Here is a 21,327-nt window from a genome sequence, read left to right as displayed (position 1 = left end):
TTTTCCTGCGCCAACCGAAGAATCTCTTCAGGATGTTTGGGATTTAATTAGGCATTAAGCTACGCGAGCTGGAGATATTCCTTAGGCAGAAGTAGGATTCCGAGGATGTCGGCTCTTTAAGATTCCGAGGGTGTGTAAGCGAAAGTCTGAGTTTTCTCGCGTCCTGTCAAACAGAAATACTCGAGAATTGTGAATTAACATTTAGCGACCGGAATACAGATTCGGGGGAATCATCTATTTATGGGACACCCGCCGTAACAACGAGACGTCACCGGGTAATTGCCAAACCTGGAAAACGAAAGGAAATGAATTGCCGTATCAAATGTCTCCTACTATAATTGAAGGAAATATTTTATAAATTCTGCCGAATGTCGAAACTTAAGGGAAAGCGTAAGCAACTGAAGGAAACTACGCTTCTATGGGTAATTGATTTTCCTTTTGTTTCCACTTCTTGCAACACCTGGTGCGCATTTAACGTACAAACGTATTGGACTGACTCAAGGACGCTAATGAAATGAGAAATTCGAATGTTAATTATCGTGACGTTCATTACGGTCTGGTGAAAACCGAAAGTAGAATTCGAAATATTCTAAATGCCCCGACACCTCGGGGAAACGATTTCGACGAAATTAAATTCCAAAAACCGGACATCGTGTGTGTATATTTCGCCGAAAGCGATTTTTTTTTGTTACATTCGGGCCGGGCTGATTTTATTAACTTTCGGCAGCGTTTAAAACTCTTATCGTTTAACACCGAGGATCACGAGAAAACGGAGAAAAAGATTAAATTTGCATGCAAGAGGGAGCACAGCTTCCTCCTTCGCGGTTTCATCGCTACGCCTTATTACTTTTGTACGAGCAATTGTAAATGCGAATTGCCGGCGTACAATCACGCTTCCTGATAAGACCGGCGAGAAAGTTAACTTATTCCGAAGAAACACCTCCTTACATTCTTCTGGAGGACTTTTGTCAAAGCTGATTACGTCATTTGCGTCCTATTTGTATATTCCCATGAGACCACGTACCGATCGTACATTTCAATATACGAATGCATAGCACTGTTAGATATAATATTCATAAAATCCATACGCTTTTGTCGCATAAGATTATGGTAAAATTATAAAATTCACGTCTCAGCAGTGAATACATTATACACTTATGATAAATTTCAAAATAGATCTGGAATTTTTCAACGTCATATCAGTAAGTTCGTGAAACTTCCTAGCAAAATGGGCACACTTATGTATTAAATTTATAACATGTTATAAAAGATCTTTGGAGATGTATTTGGATCGTACATTTCAAGATACGAATGCACAGCACCGTTAAACATAATATTATTAAATTTATATAATTCACATCTCAACAGTGAATACATTATACACTTATGATAAACTTCAAAATGAATCTGTAATTTTTCAACGTCATATCAGGAAGTTCGTGAAACTTCGTAACAAATTGAGCACACTTATGAATTAAATTTATTACATATGTTATAAAAGTTCTTTGGAAACATTATAAATCAGTGCACCATATCTGAATAAAACTTCCAAGGAAACTTTTATAAAATTTCCATATGTTCTTTTTTAACAGAGTACACGGCGCCTTAAGGTGACATGAAGTGTTACATATACATACCAAAAAGTCAAAGTATTGATAAAACTTTTCTCCAATTAGGGTACACCGATTCATTTGAAACTTCATTACGAGATTATGAGGGCCCTGAGTAAGAACGCGATGCTCGTGAAATTTCATTTTTCTAAAAAAAATGTGTATTTATCTCGGACAAGAACCAAAAAAGGCATTTCTTTTCGAAAAATGAAATTTGACAAACATACGTTCTTTCTTAGGGTCTCCACAATCACGTGGTAAAGTTTCAGATAGTTCGATGCACCCAGTTTGGAGAAAAGTTTAATAAATATGTTCACGTTTTGATATGTATATATATATGTCATATATATGTCCCTTTCATGTCACCTTAATTGCGCACATCCAGGTAGTGTAATTACGATAAGTCGTTAGAATATCCATCGTGGGACGAGAAAGTTCATTTATTTGAGTCGCTCGAAAGGAGTACCGCCGATTTTTTTTTTGTTCGTCTCGTCTTTTGTGTAAAAAGGGAGGTGCACGTTGACACAAGATCTCGCCCAAGTGTACCTCGGAAGAGGGCTTTCTACCCGATATGATCTCGGTGCGAAACATTATCGGTCGACCGACGAAATCGTATATTGGAAATCGCGCCGAAAATACGGACGACGATCGTAAAAGTAATGGTACGAGGTGTCCTCGTTGTGTATATATAGGGGTGGCGCCGAAGAAAGCGCTGCAGTTCTCTGGTGAACGTTGCTAGGTGAGCATCCGACCCCCAAAAGCGTCCTCTTTAGGCCGGGCCTCCACTATCCGAAAGAATTCGAAAATACACTCCACCCCGGCGCAAAAGTTTCTGCAATTCTCTCGCAAAATCTGAACCTCGAAGTGTGTTAAATTTGTATCCGCATAAAGGAATACGAGTTAAGAATTATGAGGATCCAGAGAAATTCGAGATTCGAGCGCGAGGAGAAGAAAATCTGCTTGTCTAAAGGGCGCTTTTAAAATCATTTCTACCAAGGAAGGTATCCCAGGTCGATCTCTCCGATGTCATTTCTTTTATAATATATTATAGTAGACTAAAAACTAAGCGACACGTATTTTTTTATATCTGCCATTAAACACTTTAAGGGGGTGAAACCACCATCCAAAGCAAGGCCTGTGAGGGGTGGTGCACCCCTTAATTTTTTTCTTTTAATTGAGAAAGTTATATCTTTCATTTCTCGTTATGAGAATGCTTCTGGTGGATTGGTTAAAAAAATATGTTATCGTGGGTGAAACTACCAAATCGCCCCTTGTCATGCCTTACTTTGGATGGTGGTTTCACCCCCTTAAAATATTTAATGGCAGATAAGAAAAAATACGTGTCGCTTAGTTTTTAGTCTACTGTAACATATTATAAAAGAAATCAAATCGGAGAGATCGACCTGGGATACCTTCCTTGTAAGTACCGTGATAATGTTTTTCAAGTGCTCAGTCGGAGTTTCGCGGTTGATACTAGTTTGCGTGGGAGTTAAAAGATGTGATGTCTAGATTTGAATATCGAGGGAATCGGCTAGATGTAACGCTCGACGATCTGGTTTCGCGATTTTTTTTTTTTTAAGCGTTTAATTCAACCAACAATCATGTGACGTCTAGGTTTGAATATCGAGGGAATCGGCCAGGTATAACGCTTGATGATCTGGTTTCGCGATTTTTTTTTTTTAAGCGTTTAATTCAACCAACAATCATGTGATGGCTAGGTTTTAATATTGAAGGAATCCGCCAGGTATAACGCTCGACGATCTGGATTCGCGATTTTTTTTTTTTTTAAGCGTTTAATTCAACCAACAATCATGTGACGTCTAGGTTTGAATATCGAGGGAATCGGCCAGATATTAACGCTCGACGATCTGGTTTCGCGATTTTTTTTTTTTTTTTAAGCATTTAATTCAACCAACATAATCATAGTTAGTACTAAAGTGCTTGAGACTATTAAACACCAAATAGTAACCGATGTATGTGTGTGTCCTAACGGCTCTGTGCGAGCTCTCACGGACGAGATCCATTTGTTAAATGTTATGTATCTTCTTATTCGTAATGACTCTCTACATTTGATTACTAGTTTGCGTGGGAGTTAAAAATGTTAATTTATATAATATATATTTTAATAAAAATTTCGCGGTTAAAGCATCCGGGAACATTCCGGTCTCCTTTTGGGCGAGTTGTTTGGGAAAGGTTCGCCTTGTGGAGCATCGGGACCGTAGGAACCGGTTTGAAAGAAAGTTGACCACCCGAGGTTTGGCTTAAGAACATCCCGGCTGAATGTAATTAAAAAGGTCCTTATTTAATGGCCCGTCCTTAAGTCTTCGGGGAATGCGGCCTTTCCGGTCGCCGAAAGGGAGGATTTTCAGTGTTGCACTTTCGGAGGAGCATTACCTCTCAGAAATCCCTAGTAGCATAAAATATCTGTCCTATATTTTCTATATACTTAACGAATATCGTACATTTTGTCAATATTTAGCAGACATTTGAAATATTTACAATACCTTTACTTTAGAATATTATCTTTATAATATTTGGATAATATTAGCTCTACGTGTTTTCATAATATCTTTCTAACAGATATACAAAACATTTCGTTTCATTTTAATATATGTATTTTTTTTTAAATATTATCTGCCGAACAGATTATAAACGTTTTAAACAAAATATTTGAAATCAAAATCACACGTTTTGCTCCCACAATAAAATAGCGGAACGAAAATATTATTAAAATTTGTCGTGTTTTTGGATACCAAAGGAAGTGTCCGATAACAATCGGGGAGTAAAACATATTTTTATTATATGTTCACAAAATTTAGAAAAATGTAATTCCTACACGTGTTCATAAGTTATTAAACCTAAACATGTCATTGAGACTTTCAACAAATATTTCAGATATTTTAGAATGAAATCCACAAGGCATCATAGCAAAATCTGTCGCTTGAGATATTTAGCAAAGATTACAAACAAATATTTCAGATATCTTGGAATTAAATCCACAAGGCATATTAGCAAAATCTGTCGTTTGAGATATTCAGCAAAGATTACAAACAAATATTTCAGATATCTTAGAATGAAATCCACAAGGCATCTTAGCAAAATCTGTCGCTTAAGATATTCAACAAAGATTACAAAAAAATATTTCGAAGTTGTTCTTTGCTACTAGGGTTTACTCTGCCACGCCATATTAAACCGAACTACTGGGGCGAAATGGTCAAACAATTTTAACTAATTAATTTATACCACCGTAAAAAAAAAAAAAAGAATAGAAAGAAACATTGCCGACGAGGACTACTCTCGAATGAATGAATAATTACCGAAACTACTGCTCCGTCCAGAAAATATCTAACTATACCTTCAGATAGTATTCTTTACTTCAAACGTGTCAAGGAAGGTTCATTAATTGTCTACATGTTTTTTTTTCTTTTTCAGAATAATCCTGCAAACATGTTCCGACTTCTCGTCCTTGGCAGTTTGGCTGTCCTAGCTTCGGCCCAGTTCCAGCCTCAACCTGCGGGAAGAATTTTGGAACCTCCGGTTCCGGCGTTATGTGCACAAAGTAATGTCAAGAGAATAATTACTCAAAGTCGAGAAGATCAATTATGCATACCATAAGCTACTTACGGGTTATGCTACCGTTACTCGATACCGATTCGGCTAGGAGAAATTTCTTTTCTAGTCCCTATTGTATTAACATACGCCTCGTATCGATATTCCTGTCCTCGTATAGAAGTGTAGAAAGTAAGCCGTCGTTCGACATTGGAGTCATGAGCTTCGGTCTTACTTTCTCGCTCGCATAATTCGTAAGGGAACACGCCCGTGAAAAGTGTGCCGGTTAAGCAAGGGTCAAGTAAAAACCGAGGTTTTACCGACATTCGCGGAGCCTTTTCTCGGGGCGATCGGTATTCGTGTCAAGTTCCTTCCAAGCAGCCGAGAACGAACTTTCATCTTCTACATTTGAGGAAAGTCCTCGCCGGGCGTCGTAGGTAATTTGGAACGAGCCAATGTCTAGGTCGGGATGGTCGTCCTTCCGGTTCCGCTAAAAGAGTTTAGCTGCCTGTTTAAAAACAATTTTTTTTTTTCTAATATAACATATAAAGTACAGAAAATAAAATTATACTCTTCAACGATTATACAAAGTCTGATAGTGGCCCAGTGCGAGACTTCTCGTCGATTTATGAAGTGAATCGGCTCTTCATTTCATTTTTAATCAAATTCTTCCTCTTAACGTCACGTAAGAGCCAATGTCGTTTAGAATTCGCTTCAGTGGAGGACAGAGATAAGGATCCGATTGGCAAAACTTAAATGTAATTTGCAGTAATAACATAAAACTAGTGAAGGCATTAAAGTTCGTAAATGAAAAAAGAATGATAAACTAATGCCGGATTATATAAGGAGTAGATACTTCCAGAGGTATGCACTTGGCTTTGTGCTTTGATTTCGGTATTTTTTTTTAAATAGAAGCATAAAGTGGATCTAAATACTTTTTCTTTTTCTTTTTTTTTTTTTAATGGGATTCGCAACGACCATGTACAATGGCGGACATGAACGCCTCCCCTGCAGATACGGCATCGCCTGTGCAGGATGGGAGGGCATTGATGTCTCCCAGTGTATATTGTGGACATGAATGCCTCCCCTGCAGGTACGACATCGCCTGTGCAGGATGGGAGGGCATTGATGTCTCCCAGTGTACTTGGGGAGGTTTTTTTTTTTTACGCAGAAGTGTTTTCGTAGGATATTGAATTTAGGTAGAAGCATAATGTGGATCTAAATAGTTTTTTCTTTATGAGATTCGCGACGACCATGTACTTGCCGAGGTTTTTTTTTTATACAGAAGTGTTTTCGGAGAGCATTAAATTTGCCACACCAATGTCTGGGTCGTGGCCAGTGTCCGGTATGAGTCATGAGCGCCGACAATCATTTCTCAAGTTTCACTCCAAAGTGTCCGAGATACCTCGGCCATTCAGTTTCCTTTAAACGACGACTTTCTTCGTATCTTCTTGAATAGAAATAAGATTTTCTCCCGCGGCTTTTCCGCGGTAAGAGTTCCTTAATTCTTCATTCTTGTAACGTCTAGACAGCAACCGTCGTCCCCCTGCGGTTCGCATTTAACGATTGCAATTAACGGCCTTTTTCTCTATCCCATTCGCATCAAGAAGAGAAACTTTCCTGAAATAATAAAACACCTAATCGGGAAGTGTGTCGCCGCGGAAACGACATTTTTCGAATATTACACAAAGTCGGGTGTGATCGCCAAAGTAAATACGTCTGGAGAAAGTTCCCTTGGTACGGCAGATGCTCGACACGTTACTAATCTTTCCAACAGTGATAAGTACCTTCATTAAGGTGATATGAAAGGGTCATTATATATATAATATAAAAATATTGATAAAACTTATCTCCAAACAGGATGCACCGAATGATTTGAGACTTTAGCACGTGATTATGGGGATTCTACGGAAGAACCCGATGCTCATGAAATTTCATTTTTCAAACAAACAATTTTTATTCATCCCAAACTAGAACCAAGGACACATTATCGTTTGAAAAATTAAATTTCATAAGCATGGCGTTCTTCCTCAGGGCCCCATAATCACGTGCTGAAGTTTCAAGTGATTCGGTGCACCCAGTTCGGAGAACAATTTTATGAACATTTTGACGCTTTATATATATAGAATGACCCTTTCATATCACCTTAATTTCCTCTACCTTCAAATGAATACATGCATATTAATTAAAAGAAAAAAACTATCTTGTAAGAATGTTAATGCTGGCCCCTACTAACAACTAAGTATTTCAAATTTAACGTTAAGTAATATTTAAACAATGTTTCAGGAGTGATTCATGAACGTTTTAATGGAAAAGGCTACTATTATTCTTGGGCTGATCCAAGAACTAGCGGACAAGAAGTAGACTGGCTTGCTGGTAGAAACTTCTGCAGACAGCGTTGCATGGATCTTGTTTCCCTGGAGACGTCTGCTGAAAATGAATTTATCAAGAGCCGTGTTGTTCAAAGTACGGTTTGTTAATATACCTTTTAACTAAAAATGTACTGTACAGCGGACTAGTCTTCCGGTCCTCTCTAAAACCAAATGTATTCTTTGACTACTATATCTGTAACGCCTATTCTACTTATAAATATTAATTACTGATCTTAATTATAGACAAAGTCAAGTATATTTGGACTTCTGGACGTTTATGCGACTTCAAGGGCTGCGACAGACCTGATCTTCAGCCCCTGAATGTCAACGGTTGGTTTTGGACCGCAGAACTTCAAAAGCTTGCACCGACGACTGACCGTAATCAGAACGATTGGTCGGAAAGTGGCGGGTAAGTTATTCTACAATTTAACGAACATATTACGAGAAGATTAGAAAAATAGCGAACAAGTGATAAATGCATTATTAGCACGCTTCATATATTAATTGCAAATACAAATGCTTATCTTTTTTAGTATCGGAAAGCCACAGCCTGATAATCGCGAAGCCATCCAGGGAGGTGCTCCTGAGAATTGCTTGGCTCTTCTTAATCAATTCTACAATGATGGAGTCAATTGGCATGATGTTGCTTGTCACCATAAGAAACCATGGGTGTGCGAAGAGAACGACTCTCTTCTTAAATATGTTCGTTTCACCAATCCTAATATTCGTGTCTAAATGGTGAAAATGGTTCTAAGGTTAGATACATTCCCTCGTCACACTATCAAATCTTATAAATTGATGAAGAAGTATCAAATACAAGTGTACAAATTACAAACATTTATAAGAACAGCATAACTTAGATGAATAGTCGACAATTCACGAACTTCAATCTTTTGAGTTGCGTGGAAATTATATCGCGGCATATGTTGATTTACTTTTGTGACTTTAAACTTTTATGTCTAATTCATTCTCTTTGTACACTTTGTTAAATCCAAACAAATGTTTAGTGGTACATCGAGAACTGTTCGCTAGCAACATAATTAAGAGAAGCGACTGAGTAGCATGTATAAGCATTATATTTATTGCTATTATAATACATTATGTCTTTTCATTCTCATTTAGTGATGTCACATCTTCATTAATTTCTTCTTGAATATCATGTAAAGTGAATGAAAATGAGTACCGTTATGTTATAATTATATACATATGATCGAAGGATTTAATTTAGCATTAGTTTATCACTGGAAACTAACTTTTGATAATAATGTACATGTGAAGAAATATATTTTTTTGGTAATTACGTAGTACTTTATATATTAATATGTTCCTTGTCCAAACTATCGGACAAAACATTAAAAAATATACTTAATAGGAATCGGTATAAATATTTACATAATAATAAGGCAACTCTATTTTTTGCCTTCCACCATAATAATGTGATACCCAAATTTTGTTTTAACCGGAGGATCTGTATAAACTGGAGATCCTAAATTAGAAATGGGTAGAGCAAATGCAGCCTCTTGAAATGGACCTACCATCGACCCACGCGTCATCCAACCCAGATCGCCCTAAATATAATTAAAACGATTATCATCACCCATACAAAAATTAAACACTTATTGATCTCCTCTCTTACCTTTCAAAACATCTGTTAACAGTATTTTGTTTACGGTTAAGTAACAAATAGATAATAAGAAATAATAAGAACTCACTCCTGACCGAGCCTTGTCTTCACTGTATGCCGTTGCAACTTCGTTAAACTTTTGCCCGGCTTTCAGTTTTTCCATCGCCTCCATTACTTTCGACTGCTTTTCACATAGAATGTGTCTCACCTACAAATAAATCTCAAATTCTTCAATTTCATTAAAAATTTAACTTTACATATAAACTCGGGGGGTTTATAGGTTAGGATGCATCATTAATGTACCTGGACATACCTTAACCGCGGTTCCTCCATTCTTTTCTGTTTTACCTTTTTCGCTGTCATCGCCCTTGGATTTTCCAGCTTTTGCACCCCCCGATCCTTTTTTCGGAGGCATTATGTCAAATTGATTTAAAACCGGCACAACCTCTACTCGATTTTTCAAATTGACTCGCAGTTGATCACAGATCGGTCATGTCGCAAGATGCGCGCGCCGAATGTTTCCTTTATCTCCCACTAGAGGCGTTACATGAAAAACCCGATTGTCAAGAACATGACATTAAACAATAAAAATACGCAATAATACATTGATCTACAATAACGTCGTGGAAAGACCTCTGAATACTGATATTTCCTAGGTGCCGGTATTCCGAAACGTCTGGAATCCCGGACTTGTTTAAATAAATATCTGCCCATACATATGCGTATACAATCGAAATGTTTATTTATCCTTTATAACCTCACAGCCTCAACACGTTTACAGGCCTGATCGTCGGAATATTAACACCTTTACCTGAAAATTCGTAAAAGTTGAAAAGAATTTAAAATCAGCCATTAAATAAGAAGTGCCATGACGATGCAAAGATCAGAAACTCGAGCAATGGCCAGGAAGCTTCGAGAAACGCCAAGATCGTTTTAAACGCGATAAGGCATGCGATTCACTGGAGCCGGATCCGATAAATCTTGGATTTAGCAGTACGATGGAGACGTAGTAATTCAAACGAGATTCACCACGATGCGTGCGCAAGGTGCGGAGAGCGCCGGGTAGGCAGAGGAGCGCATGCGCAGAGAGTAGCAATTGTTCGCGAATCCCGTCATAAGCGGAGTCGGGAGTAATAACATTTTGTCGGGTCCAGCAAAAGAGGGATACGGAGAGAGTTTCGTGGCGTTTCTCGTGTAAAAGCGGGTTTATTGTGCGCTGAGGGCCGAGGGCCGGGTGATGCGCGCATATGTCTAGGCTCGGAAGAACCCAGCTTCTGACCACGGTAGAAGGGAAGAGGTCGGCCTCTGGTGACCACACGGTGTTCACATTCGCGAAGCGGAACAAACACTCGGCTACGGCCTCCAAAATCGACGAGATCGAGAACATGACCGATACCGCGGCTGCGACCAACACCCAAAAGCGGGCCAACTTTTCGGCCCTTACTGTCGCAAATCCTAATGGAGTCAACAAGATCTCGCCGAGCCTGGCCAACGCGAAGCCAGGATCGGCCAAAAAACTCGTCATCAAAAACTTTAAGAGTAAGGGACTCTAGGGGAACCTAACCTCGAAACCGTGGGAACGATCCTGAGCCAACGTCTCGTTTACACTTGGCAACTTGCCTCCACGGTTGCGAAAGCCTCTTTTCACCCTGTTTCACATATTTCCCTGCGTTATGTTAGCGATAAGTCAAGTTTCTGGCTGTTCGACTCAATGACAAACTTGTAAGCTGGGCTTGTCGATCGGTTACCGTAGAGGTTTACCTTGTCGAAGGTATACGGTTAGGGATTCTGGACTTTATGCTGGTAGTTAGCGTTTGGAGACTGTGAGATATGGTTGTAGCAAATTTCCTGTACTTTAAGGAATGTATATGTTGACAATTCGTTTGACACGGTACGCTTGACATCGAGTCATGAGTTCGTTAGTTCTGCGTCTCGAAGGATGCTGTTTTGGTGTGAAGAATTTGAAACAAATGTTTGTCAACAAAATGTGATTTTTTTTTATGGAATGCATTAACATTTTATCGATGTAAAGTTAGAGTTAAATGGGAAATCTAGTGAAACAGGTGAGGAGTAAATAACCCTGGAGGTAAGTAATCGAAATATCAATAATTAGGCATATTTAAGAGCCAAAGTATATTTAATATCTGACGTGTTTATTTTTATGGTCTTACGTTAATAGTTTACTCCGAAAAAATTCTATAGTGGATACATTATTCTTACTTGGCAGCCTGTCATTTTGTCCGTGAAAGTTTCAATTATATTTCTTAATATTTTCTACGTTACAGATAAGCCAAAGTTACCAGAAAATTATCAGGAACAAACATGGGAGAAGCTACGAGAGGCAGTGGTGGCCATTCAAACTAGCAAAAGCATCCACTATTCGTTAGAAGAACTTTATCAGGCTGTAGAAAATATGTGTAATCATAAAATGGCATCCACACTATACACAAAATTAACAAAATTGATGGAATCACATGTTGAAGCTAATGTCGAGCAGTTCTTAGCGGAGTCCATGGATAGGCATATCTTTTTAAAGAAGATGAACGAGTGCTGGCAGTCGCATTGCCGACAAATGATTATGATTAGAAGTATCTTTCTATATCTAGATAGGACTTATGTGTTACAAAATCCTAGTATTCCTTCGATTTGGTGAGTTAATTAATATAATCTAATATAGTTTATCTTGTGATACAGATATCGTATCTTAATTTTTTTCTGCATATATTATTAGTAATATCTGTAATCTTATTTTTATAGGGATTTGGGCTTAAACTTGTTTAGATGTCATATCGCTTTAAATAATTTAGTACAAACACGTACGGTTGAAGGACTTTTGATGCTAATAGAGAAGGAGCGTCAAGGTGACACCGTTGACCGAACGCTTTTGAAATCTCTGCTGCGGATGTTATCTGATTTGCAAATCTACGAACAAGCCTTCCAAATGAAGTATGCCAATATATATATCCTATAATAATAAAATACTTGATATGTATTATCAAATATTAACTTTACGATTACTTAAATATTATCCTGACATTTGTCAACAGGTTCCTGCTGGCTACAGAAAGATTATATGCTGCAGAGGGTCAAAGGCTAATGAATGAACATGATGTTCCTGAGTACTTAGCCCACGTTGATAAACGCTTGCAGGAAGAAAATGAAAGATTATTACACTATCTTGATTCGTCCTCTAAGTATGTATCTACATTTTAATTCCGAGTAATTTTTATTTACAGAAAACTCGAATTTATTAAGATAAATAATTGTTGTTCTAGATGGACGCTAATATACACAGTTGAAAAACAATTACTATCCGAGCATATTTCAAGTATTTTACAAAAAGGATTAACTGGATTGCTGGATGAGAATAGGATCAGTGACTTATCGTTACTTTACAATTTGTACAGTCGAGTAAAGAACGGCCTTGCAGAACTCTGTTTGAATTTTAATTGTTATATTAAGGTTTGTTCCCAAATCTTGTTTTGCAAGTGGTATCGTTAAAAATTCTACAATAATGACTTGTATTAATTACAGAAAAAGGGGAAGACGATAGTTATAGATCCCGAAAAGGACAAAACGATGGTTCAAGAACTATTAGATTTTAAGGATAAAATGGACAACATCGTTAATACGTGTTTCCACAAGAATGAGAAGTTTTCAAACAGTTTAAAAGAAGCTTTTGAAGCATTTATTAACCAACGTGCAAACAAACCAGCTGAGCTAATAGGTTGTATTAACATACTGTTTAATAAATTTCTTTCCTATTTTCAATATCCACTGTAAACAAGAATTCGTTGCATCATTTTAACTAATAATTTTCATTGTCTTTCAGCAAAATTTGTCGATTGCAAGTTGCGAGCAGGGAACAAAGAAGCAACGGAAGAAGAATTGGAAAGGTTGTTAGATAAAATTATGGTGCTCTTTCGTTTCATTCATGGGAAAGATGTATTCGAAGCATTTTATAAGAAAGACCTGGCGAAACGTTTATTGGTTGGTAAATCAGCTTCCGTCGATGCTGAGAAATCTATGCTGTCGAAATTAAAACAAGAATGTGGCGGTGGATTCACGAGTAAACTTGAAGGAATGTTCAAAGATATGGAACTTAGCAAAGACATTAACATTGCTTTTAAACAGGTTAGTAGTGATAGTTTAAAACAGTCGACCGAATGTGGTTACAACCATGATGTAAACTATTAGAGTATGTATACTTAATTTACACATTTAATTCTCAGTATGCGGGAAATCTGCAAAATGAATTATCTGCCAGTACCTTAGATTTGACAGTGTCCATTCTTACAATGGGTTATTGGCCAACTTATCCAGTAATGGAAGTAACGTTGCCAGCAGAAATGGTCCAATATCAAGATGTTTTTAACAAATTTTACTTGGGTAAACATAGCGGAAGAAAGTTGCAATGGCAGCCTACGTTGGGCCATTGTGTACTTAAAGCTTGGTTTAATCAGGTACGACATATGTTATTTCATTTAGGAAAAACAAATGGAACAGTAAATACCATTTGTACCTTGTCTTTAGGAATATCTCAAATTTAATTCTTCTCTTACAGGGCAATAAAGAATTACAAGTATCGTTGTTTCAAGCATTAGTATTGATTCTATTCAATGACGCTGACAACTTGTCTCTGGAAGACATCAAAGCAGCGACAAACATCGAGGATGGCGAATTAAGGAGGACATTGCAATCTTTAGCCTGCGGCAAAGCTAGAGTTTTACAAAAGAATCCCAGAGGAAGAGACGTGGCCGATAACGATAGATTTATATTTAACGCGGAATTTACGAATAAACTTTTCAGAATCAAAATTAATCAAATCCAAATGAAAGAAACGGTAGGATATTTCTCTATGTTTTATAAATTGTCAGTGGTAATTTTTTTTAAAATATCCATCTAATACACTTTGCTTTCGGTAGAACGAAGAACAAAAAGCAACCGAAGAGAGGGTATATCAAGATAGGCAGTATCAAATCGACGCCGCTATAGTAAGGATCATGAAAATGAGGAAAACTCTAACGCACAATCTTCTCATTAGTGAACTTTACAATCAACTTAAATTCCCTGTCAAGGTACGAATCCTGTGAATGTTCTCACACGTAAATGATAAAGAAAATGGACTCCTGTTAAACTTAGTTTTCGATTTTTCTTTTAGCCTGCGGACCTGAAGAAACGAATCGAGTCGCTGATCGATCGCGATTACATGGAGCGAGACAAGGATAATGCAAATCAGTACAACTATGTCGCGTAACCTCGACCGAATGCCAAAGTCAGATTGAGTTGGATAACGTTTATACGTTTTGATAAAAACCATCGGATTACTGTTGATGTACTCTCTTGTTGAATATAACGAGTTAAAACTCGAAAGTACGAAAGACAGACCGTTATCATGAACCTGCGCTACGTCGCAGAGGACTGACTGAGACATTAAAACGGTTTCCAGCAACTTGGAGGCACGAAAGGAAGGAAACGTTGAGAATAAACGAAGCTAATCGGGTTCGGTGAGCCAAGCAGTATGTTGGATGCTGGACACATACGACCATGTTGCAAGCAGTGCTTCGACGTCACTTTGTTTTGTGTTATGTCTCAACTTTTACTACCGCAGAGTGTATGCGAGGATCACATTAATAGATGTTTCAGCAGTTTTTATGCGATACAGTTCTTCACAACATTAAAGATTGATCATGAAGAGTAACGAATGTGATTTACGAACCTGCTACAGTTATTTAAGAATGGCAACGCAATATTTTGTTAGTTTAAAACCAATACCGTTGCGGAAGATGTTCAAAAGAAAATGTCGGAGTGTATACCGTACGTGAATCGATTATTCGTTGAATTTAACAAAGTGAAAAAAAGAAAAGTGGATGTGTGCACCTGGTTTGGAACTTACAATACTAGTGACAAATACTTAAACAGTCAGTGCGTCAGAAATGCTGTTCGTAACATCGGTACTCGAAGAAACTGTATCAAAAAAAAAAATATCGATATGACGCTGTATAAAAGAGAAACTTCATTTGTGTAAGCAATGATACGTTGATATGAAGCAATTGCAGATGTCCACTAATGAGACTGAACAGATTAATATAGACACGTATATTAAAACATTAAGCGTCGTTCTATATGTGGCACCTTACAATACAGAAAAAGTAAATATGTTTATAAAATCTTGAATATAAATGAATTCATACTCTGTTTTCATAAAAAAAGGTATTCCTGTATTTGAATTTACACAGTTGTGGGCATTCTGGGAGTGAATTGTATAAAATTGTGGATAATACTCGTCGACACACGTTTGGTTGTTGGTATAATATAAAAAGGATCCATTTGCCATGAAATTTGTAATTTAAGGTTCTGTTATTGTCTATTTATTTATTGCGTTCCAAAAAAAGTTAACAAAGTTGTTATTTTGTAACTGGCGAAACAGTATGGAAATATTAAATTAGTGGAGTTCAGAACGGAATTATTTCAGCATGCAACAGTTTAGGGTCTTCGATTTAGATTGCGATTGAGCGTAGTAATCCTTCTTATATTGCACTTGTGCTCTCAATCTTCTGTATTGCAAGGTCGTATAACAATTTTTTTATAGGAGAAAGGGTTGACGATGAAACTCATAAAGTGCTGTGCAGTAAGTATTACTGTCAACGCGTGAAGAATAAACTGAAAAAAATATTGAGCTGCTGCTCAATGGGTAAGCGGTACGTGGAGGTGTTCACCTTGGTGCCAGCTCATCCATGAATTATCTCAATTGTAAGTTTTAGTGCAAAACGTAATGGCTACAGCAAGAGAACTGTGTAAAAACGTGTGTCCAGTGTTTTTGTGAATAATATGAGAGTAATAACGAAGAACAACACGGAACTGTAATTATACTCTCGAGAAGTATGTAAAAGATAAGATAATTGAATGAGAATGAACATAAACAGGAAACTGCATAATGTAGAAACCGATTGTTATGAAAACAAATACATACAATTCATATTATTGATCAAAAATATTAATAATCGATTTTATCAGCTTATGGTTTGACATCTCAGTGTTATTTAAATGGTAACTTTCATCGCTGGGGTTTTTACATGCAATGAGAAGACAATACTTATGAAATACTTGCATCTTCTCGAACTGCCTGGTGGAAACATTTAGTATGAACTATTTCGTGACACAAGTGCAGTTATTAGTAACGAACAGTGGTACGCTGTACGGAGCTGTAGAAACTGGAGTTCGACAGAGATTAGAAAGATAAAAATGATCGACGTAATGTATAGGTGAACAGTTAAATAAATGCTTACTTATAAGTAATCGATGCTTGAAATTCATTAAGAAGAATCTCTTATGCAATTAGATGTACAGTTTCATAGTTAATTAATTAATTAATGTAGAACCATAGATTTTTCACCATTGCCTTTAGCAAACAATCGTTTACGTGCTCATATCATTCATTAAATAAAAGAAACTACAAATATTTTATAAATATTTATTGCAAAGTTCCACTGGTCGTTACGCCATACTGTACTTGAACTGAATACATAAGCTATATTGCAAAACTTATTTTTGTGTAATATTTCGTAGGATGTGTCAAGATTGTAAATAGGGTAAGGTTCCGTACTTGTAATAAAACAACGAAAAATTAAGACTATCAATGATAATTTTATCTCAAATGTTTATGTACACCTCATTGCATCGTTTTTTAAAAATCTGTACAGATCTTTTCACTAGGAAACATCGTTCCACCCTTCCCTGGAATTTTGTATAACTGAAAAAAATTCAGCTTAGGTACTTTGTATATTTCCTACTAATGTGACGTATGTTACCAACGTTTTCACGTTTTATAGAGCCTTCAAGTTAAGTGCTTTTCTCATCTCGCGTGCATTTTCACGGTCTATATCGATTTCGCTTATTAAGGCCTTCGCAAAATTGGAAGCATTTGCTTCCTTTCCTAAGAAATCTGATACAAGTTTAGACGCGGGCTTTCCACCTCCGTGCGCTAAGCATTCCATTCTATATTTCTGACCTGCAGAACGACTGAAGGGATCGGCTTGGAAATAAGTCTGCCAAATCCAAGAAGCGATTGCTCGGGAAATAAGATAAGAATAATACTTTGCACCGTACCCAACGAGATGGGAAAACCGTAATTGCCACGCCTGTAAAATAAAGCTTCGGAATGACGTGAAAACGTAAAATATTTATTGACATTCTTACCGTGTTCTCGACATATGGTAGACCGTAATATTTCCCTTGGATGTCTGCTAAAATTTCTGTACTGGATCGCTCTAACTTATTACTGTGGTAAACTTGATCCAGCATGCTATAAAACACTTGATTCTGCAGCTCCGAAGCTGGAAATACATGCTTCGTAACACAAAATTTTTGTAACAATGGCTCCGGGATTGGTTCTTGGGTTTTGTAGTGTTTCGCAAATTTCGACACGACCTGATAAATGAAACATTCATTACCGTAAGCCTACCAATAACGTACACAAATCTTTGCTTACTCTTGGATCGCTAGCAAAATATTCCATCAGAATACTTGGGACTTCGGCGAAGTCTGTGCTGCATCTAGTACCAGTTACATGTTGATATTGCGTTCTGCCCAACATGGAATGTAAAGCATGACCCATTTCATGAAACAGATTATCGACAAATTGTGGAGCTAGTAATGAAGGCTTCGACCACGTTGGCGGTGGTAAGGAAAGCATCATAACCACTATAGGATTCTGGAAATGTTTAAAACGATTCTTTTATAATTTTCTGAGATCTATACTTTGGATATATTATGGAATTACCTGGTAACTCCCATCTGGCAACTGTCTTCCTCCTTTGATAGTAAAATGACTGTCCTGATTTTGTTTACCGACTCTTGAATATAGATCACAATAAATATGACCTAATGTTACATTGTTTTCGTCTATTACGGCTAATTTGTACACATTTTCTGCCCATACCTCACCAGGCAAAACAGATTCAGATTCTAATCGGACTCCATACAAAGACTGTGTTAATATATTGATACCATCCATACAAGCTCCGAGGGAAAAGTAAGGAGCAAGTTCAGCATTTGGTAGATTTAACCAGGAGTTCTTTGCTTTCGCGGTGTAATAAGCAGTGTCCCATATCATTAAATCCTGCAATTAACGTAAGATAAGAAACTTGATTTCCTTACTTAGAACTTATACATACTTGCTTTTCCAATATCTCTGCATTCTTCATTTGTTGCATAATATCGAAATCCTCTCTTGCTCTATCCCTCAGTTCATCAGTTAAAATGTTTAAAAAATTGCATACCACTTCAGGTGTTTCAACGGTACTCCCTTTAATTGCCCTGAACATTAGCACTATCTGTTTTAAATAAATATAAATTTTTTTTTCTTTTATTAATATCTGATAAAAGTTCACCTGTGTGCATATGTTGAAAATCCACAGATTTGAGCTAAGTCGAATCGAGAGTTTAATAGCTCCTCTAATAAATGCTCCTGCTGCTTGTCAGGGTATAAATACATTCGATACCCACTTTCTCGTGTGAATGGATTATCAGATTCGGCAAGCATTCCATGTACTACAACTTCTTTATCAGTTTCTGAAAAACTGTTATAAATAATTACTTTTTCCTTTACTACGCCTTCAAATCTAATTAGAATTGAAATCCTAAACATCACTTACGAATGCCTAGCTTCTTTTGGTAATTCACTAAGTTTTATTGTTCTTGGTTCAAAAGCTCCTGCCATGAATTTTTGCCCTACCTGTAAAAAGTTTTTGTTGTCATTCTATCAATGACTAACATTTCACTGTTACCTATACCTAAACATGACGTTTCATACATACACATGACTTTGCGCATACGTATACAACGTAAGTAAGCGTATACTTGGCATAAAATTCTACCAAGTTTCCTGATGAATAAATTATCTAATTTTAATATTATGAAAACTGCATATTACATACGTGAAGAATATAATCATTTATATCTACGACAACCTTCCTTTGACTGTCGGGTAAATGAATTCCACATTGTTCAAAATCAAATAAGAACAATTTTAATACATGATTGTCTATGTCAGTCAATTTTTGTATATCTCCTTGATTCACTACATGTTTGAGAACGGTGTACAGTTCCCCATGAGTATTTAATCTGTGAAATGAACAGTTTTGTTCAAGTAAAAATGAATAAAAGCTGCCACAGTTAAAAAAATATAATCTTTACTGACTGCTCCACCATGCAACTGACGGTTGCACATGCATCTTCAGCTGCTGAGCTGAATCGTTTATCAGGATGGGTCATCCTTACAAATTCTGCCAAATCAGCTACTTTACAAAGAACATCTGACATCTCGTCAAAAATTTCGACCATCTTCCTTTTTCGCCCATCTGATATAGCTTCCTCGATAAGTTGATTAGTATCCGATATCGCTCGATCTTTAAGTATACTAAAGCCTTGTGCATTATTTAACTCTGGGATGCCAAATAAGCCCTATAAATTAAACAACGTGTGTAGAAGGAAAGCCCTTGATATAAACGAATAGATTATGCACCTTAATGTTACTTACGCACTCCTTTCGGGACAAATCCAATTTAAACTTTTTTGATTTTGTATTAAAAGCAGTTGCCAAAGGTGACCACGTACTAACGCTTGCATTTCTTTTGATATCTTTGATGACAACTTTCGATAATCCTCTGATCATGTTTAAAATTTAACGACCACTTATCAAATCAAGCTAAAACGCAAAATTATTTTAACAAGTATTAACGAGATTCATATACGTTATAAGGAGGAAAATTGTATAGTGATTACCTACATTAAAGGTTATAACATTATAAACATTATATTAAGACGGTTGTTCCGCAAACATTAGGTGATTATTTAAATTCTTAATTAAATTACTTACATTTTACAAATGCTGCTTGTAAATTGCGTTTTACATAACAAGATTCCTTCATTTTTTTTAAATAACTTAAAATATACAATTCCTCGACATTACGGCCACAGAGTACATTACAGGAAGCGATCTTACTCATGGTCTACGTTTTGCAGCTATCAGGGGGTCTATTACGTAAAGCAATTTGAGCGAAAATGTGAAAAACGAGTAGCTCACGGTATTACGGAACGTTTTCGGTGATGAAAATGCGAGACCATTCATATGAATTGGCTCAACACAAATTTTTAAGCGAAATGGTGAAGCGTAGACTCGAGTCCTTTTCTTTACTTTTAACGGCTTTTCATCTTCCCACCTTTCCTGCCTGTACACACTACCTCTCACAATTTTCGACTTACAAGGTATCTACTTTTATTTAACAATATTACTAGACCGGAAGTGCTAGTGATCTTGTACTTTCATATAGCGAATAAGTAATTTGGCGAATAAACCCACGTGAGATGAAAGTACGAGAAGTGAGCGCTCTCGTCAAAAATACGTGATAAACGCCCTGTAGAGATGAATTGGGAGATTGTTCACGCGCTGGCCGTGTGATTGCATTCTCTGCTGCTCTCGGTGGAGTATATCAGCAGTTCATGCACTTGTCAGCTGATACCCCCCAGTGGCGGCGCAACTCAGGGATCCTCCTCATCTCTACTCCCAACCCATCTTTGAGTTGAACCGTAACTGGGAAGTATCAGGTGGCAAATACGCGATTGCGCGACCCTGCCCGTGAACAATCTCCCAACTCATCTCTGTGATAACAACCATCCTTTAACATCTTTTACCGTCTCTTATCATCGCTTACCAACGAGTCCAGCAAGATCTGCAGCGATGAACTACCCATGATGACTTGAAAGGAAAAATGGATTCTGATTAATGATCCACCTAAACCTGGAAAGGGGCACAAAAGGACAGGCAAAATAGAACATTAACACAAATCCAGGAAGTCTGAGATTAGACAGCGAATAAGTTACCAAAAGTCAAGAATAATAATGGCACATCGATTTCGTTAAATTTACTGAACTGGCATTTTCCATATCGCTAAGTAGGCAACAATCTATTTACATGCAGACTCGACAAAATATAATCAATACGATTGTTCGCCGTCTCTTCTCCAACAATCCTGACAAAATGACATAGAAATAAATAGGAGGGACAACGTGGTCAAAAATGTGGATGGCTGTCCGTTCGAGAGAACGAAAGGCCATCGTAGTTGCCCTCTTCTTAAGGGGCCGCTTCGGCATATAGCCTCTTCGACTCTTG

The 21,327-nt window shown here is 37.1% G+C and overlaps 4 protein-coding genes across 4 annotated transcripts; 2 read left to right on the top strand and 2 right to left on the bottom strand.

The window, feature by feature from the left end:
- The first annotated feature begins 4,667 nt into the window (after window positions 1-4,667).
- Window positions 4,668-8,266, top strand: LOC105700113. The gene is made up of 4 exons (XM_012425714.1): window positions 4,668-5,169; window positions 7,446-7,625; window positions 7,775-7,940; window positions 8,065-8,266. Exons 1-4 carry the CDS (start codon window positions 5,022-5,024, stop codon window positions 8,264-8,266), a joined length of 696 nt encoding a protein of 231 aa, XP_012281137.1. The 5' UTR covers window positions 4,668-5,021.
- A 20-nt stretch (window positions 8,267-8,286) lies between these two features.
- Window positions 8,287-10,143, bottom strand: LOC105700112 (peptidyl-prolyl cis-trans isomerase NIMA-interacting 4). Its single transcript, XM_012425713.2, has 4 exons — window positions 9,967-10,143; window positions 9,469-9,689; window positions 9,244-9,363; window positions 8,287-9,099 (listed from the first exon to the last, which is right to left on the bottom strand). Exons 2-4 carry the CDS (start codon window positions 9,568-9,570, stop codon window positions 8,941-8,943), a joined length of 381 nt encoding a protein of 126 aa, XP_012281136.1. The 5' UTR covers window positions 9,571-9,689; window positions 9,967-10,143; the 3' UTR covers window positions 8,287-8,940.
- Window positions 10,144-10,230: 87 nt separating this feature from the next.
- On the top strand, window positions 10,231-16,791 carry LOC105700110 (cullin-4A). Its single transcript, XM_012425711.2, has 11 exons — window positions 10,231-10,694; window positions 11,441-11,804; window positions 11,913-12,101; window positions 12,203-12,349; window positions 12,431-12,617; window positions 12,690-12,882; window positions 12,988-13,289; window positions 13,388-13,618; window positions 13,720-13,998; window positions 14,081-14,233; window positions 14,317-16,791. Exons 1-11 carry the CDS (start codon window positions 10,403-10,405, stop codon window positions 14,410-14,412), a joined length of 2,433 nt encoding a protein of 810 aa, XP_012281134.1. The 5' UTR covers window positions 10,231-10,402; the 3' UTR covers window positions 14,413-16,791.
- On the bottom strand, window positions 16,783-20,146 carry LOC105700111 (mitochondrial intermediate peptidase). The gene is made up of 11 exons (XM_012425712.2): window positions 20,035-20,146; window positions 19,696-19,863; window positions 19,357-19,619; window positions 19,094-19,280; window positions 18,812-18,891; window positions 18,548-18,736; window positions 18,332-18,473; window positions 17,938-18,276; window positions 17,647-17,868; window positions 17,355-17,585; window positions 16,783-17,296 (listed from the first exon to the last, which is right to left on the bottom strand). The coding sequence occupies exons 2-11, from the start codon at window positions 19,828-19,830 to the stop codon at window positions 16,982-16,984; spliced, it is 2,103 nt and encodes a 700-aa protein (XP_012281135.1). The 5' UTR covers window positions 19,831-19,863; window positions 20,035-20,146; the 3' UTR covers window positions 16,783-16,981.
- Window positions 20,147-21,327: the final 1,181 nt, after the last annotated feature.

This window comes from Orussus abietinus, unplaced genomic scaffold, assembly GCF_000612105.2.
Source record: "Orussus abietinus isolate OABI.00-Male unplaced genomic scaffold, Oabi_2.0 scaffold535, whole genome shotgun sequence".
Lineage (NCBI taxonomy): Eukaryota > Metazoa > Arthropoda > Insecta > Hymenoptera > Orussidae > Orussus > Orussus abietinus.
Note: the sequence above shows the minus strand (reverse complement) of the source record. Positions and strands in the feature narration are given on the sequence as shown.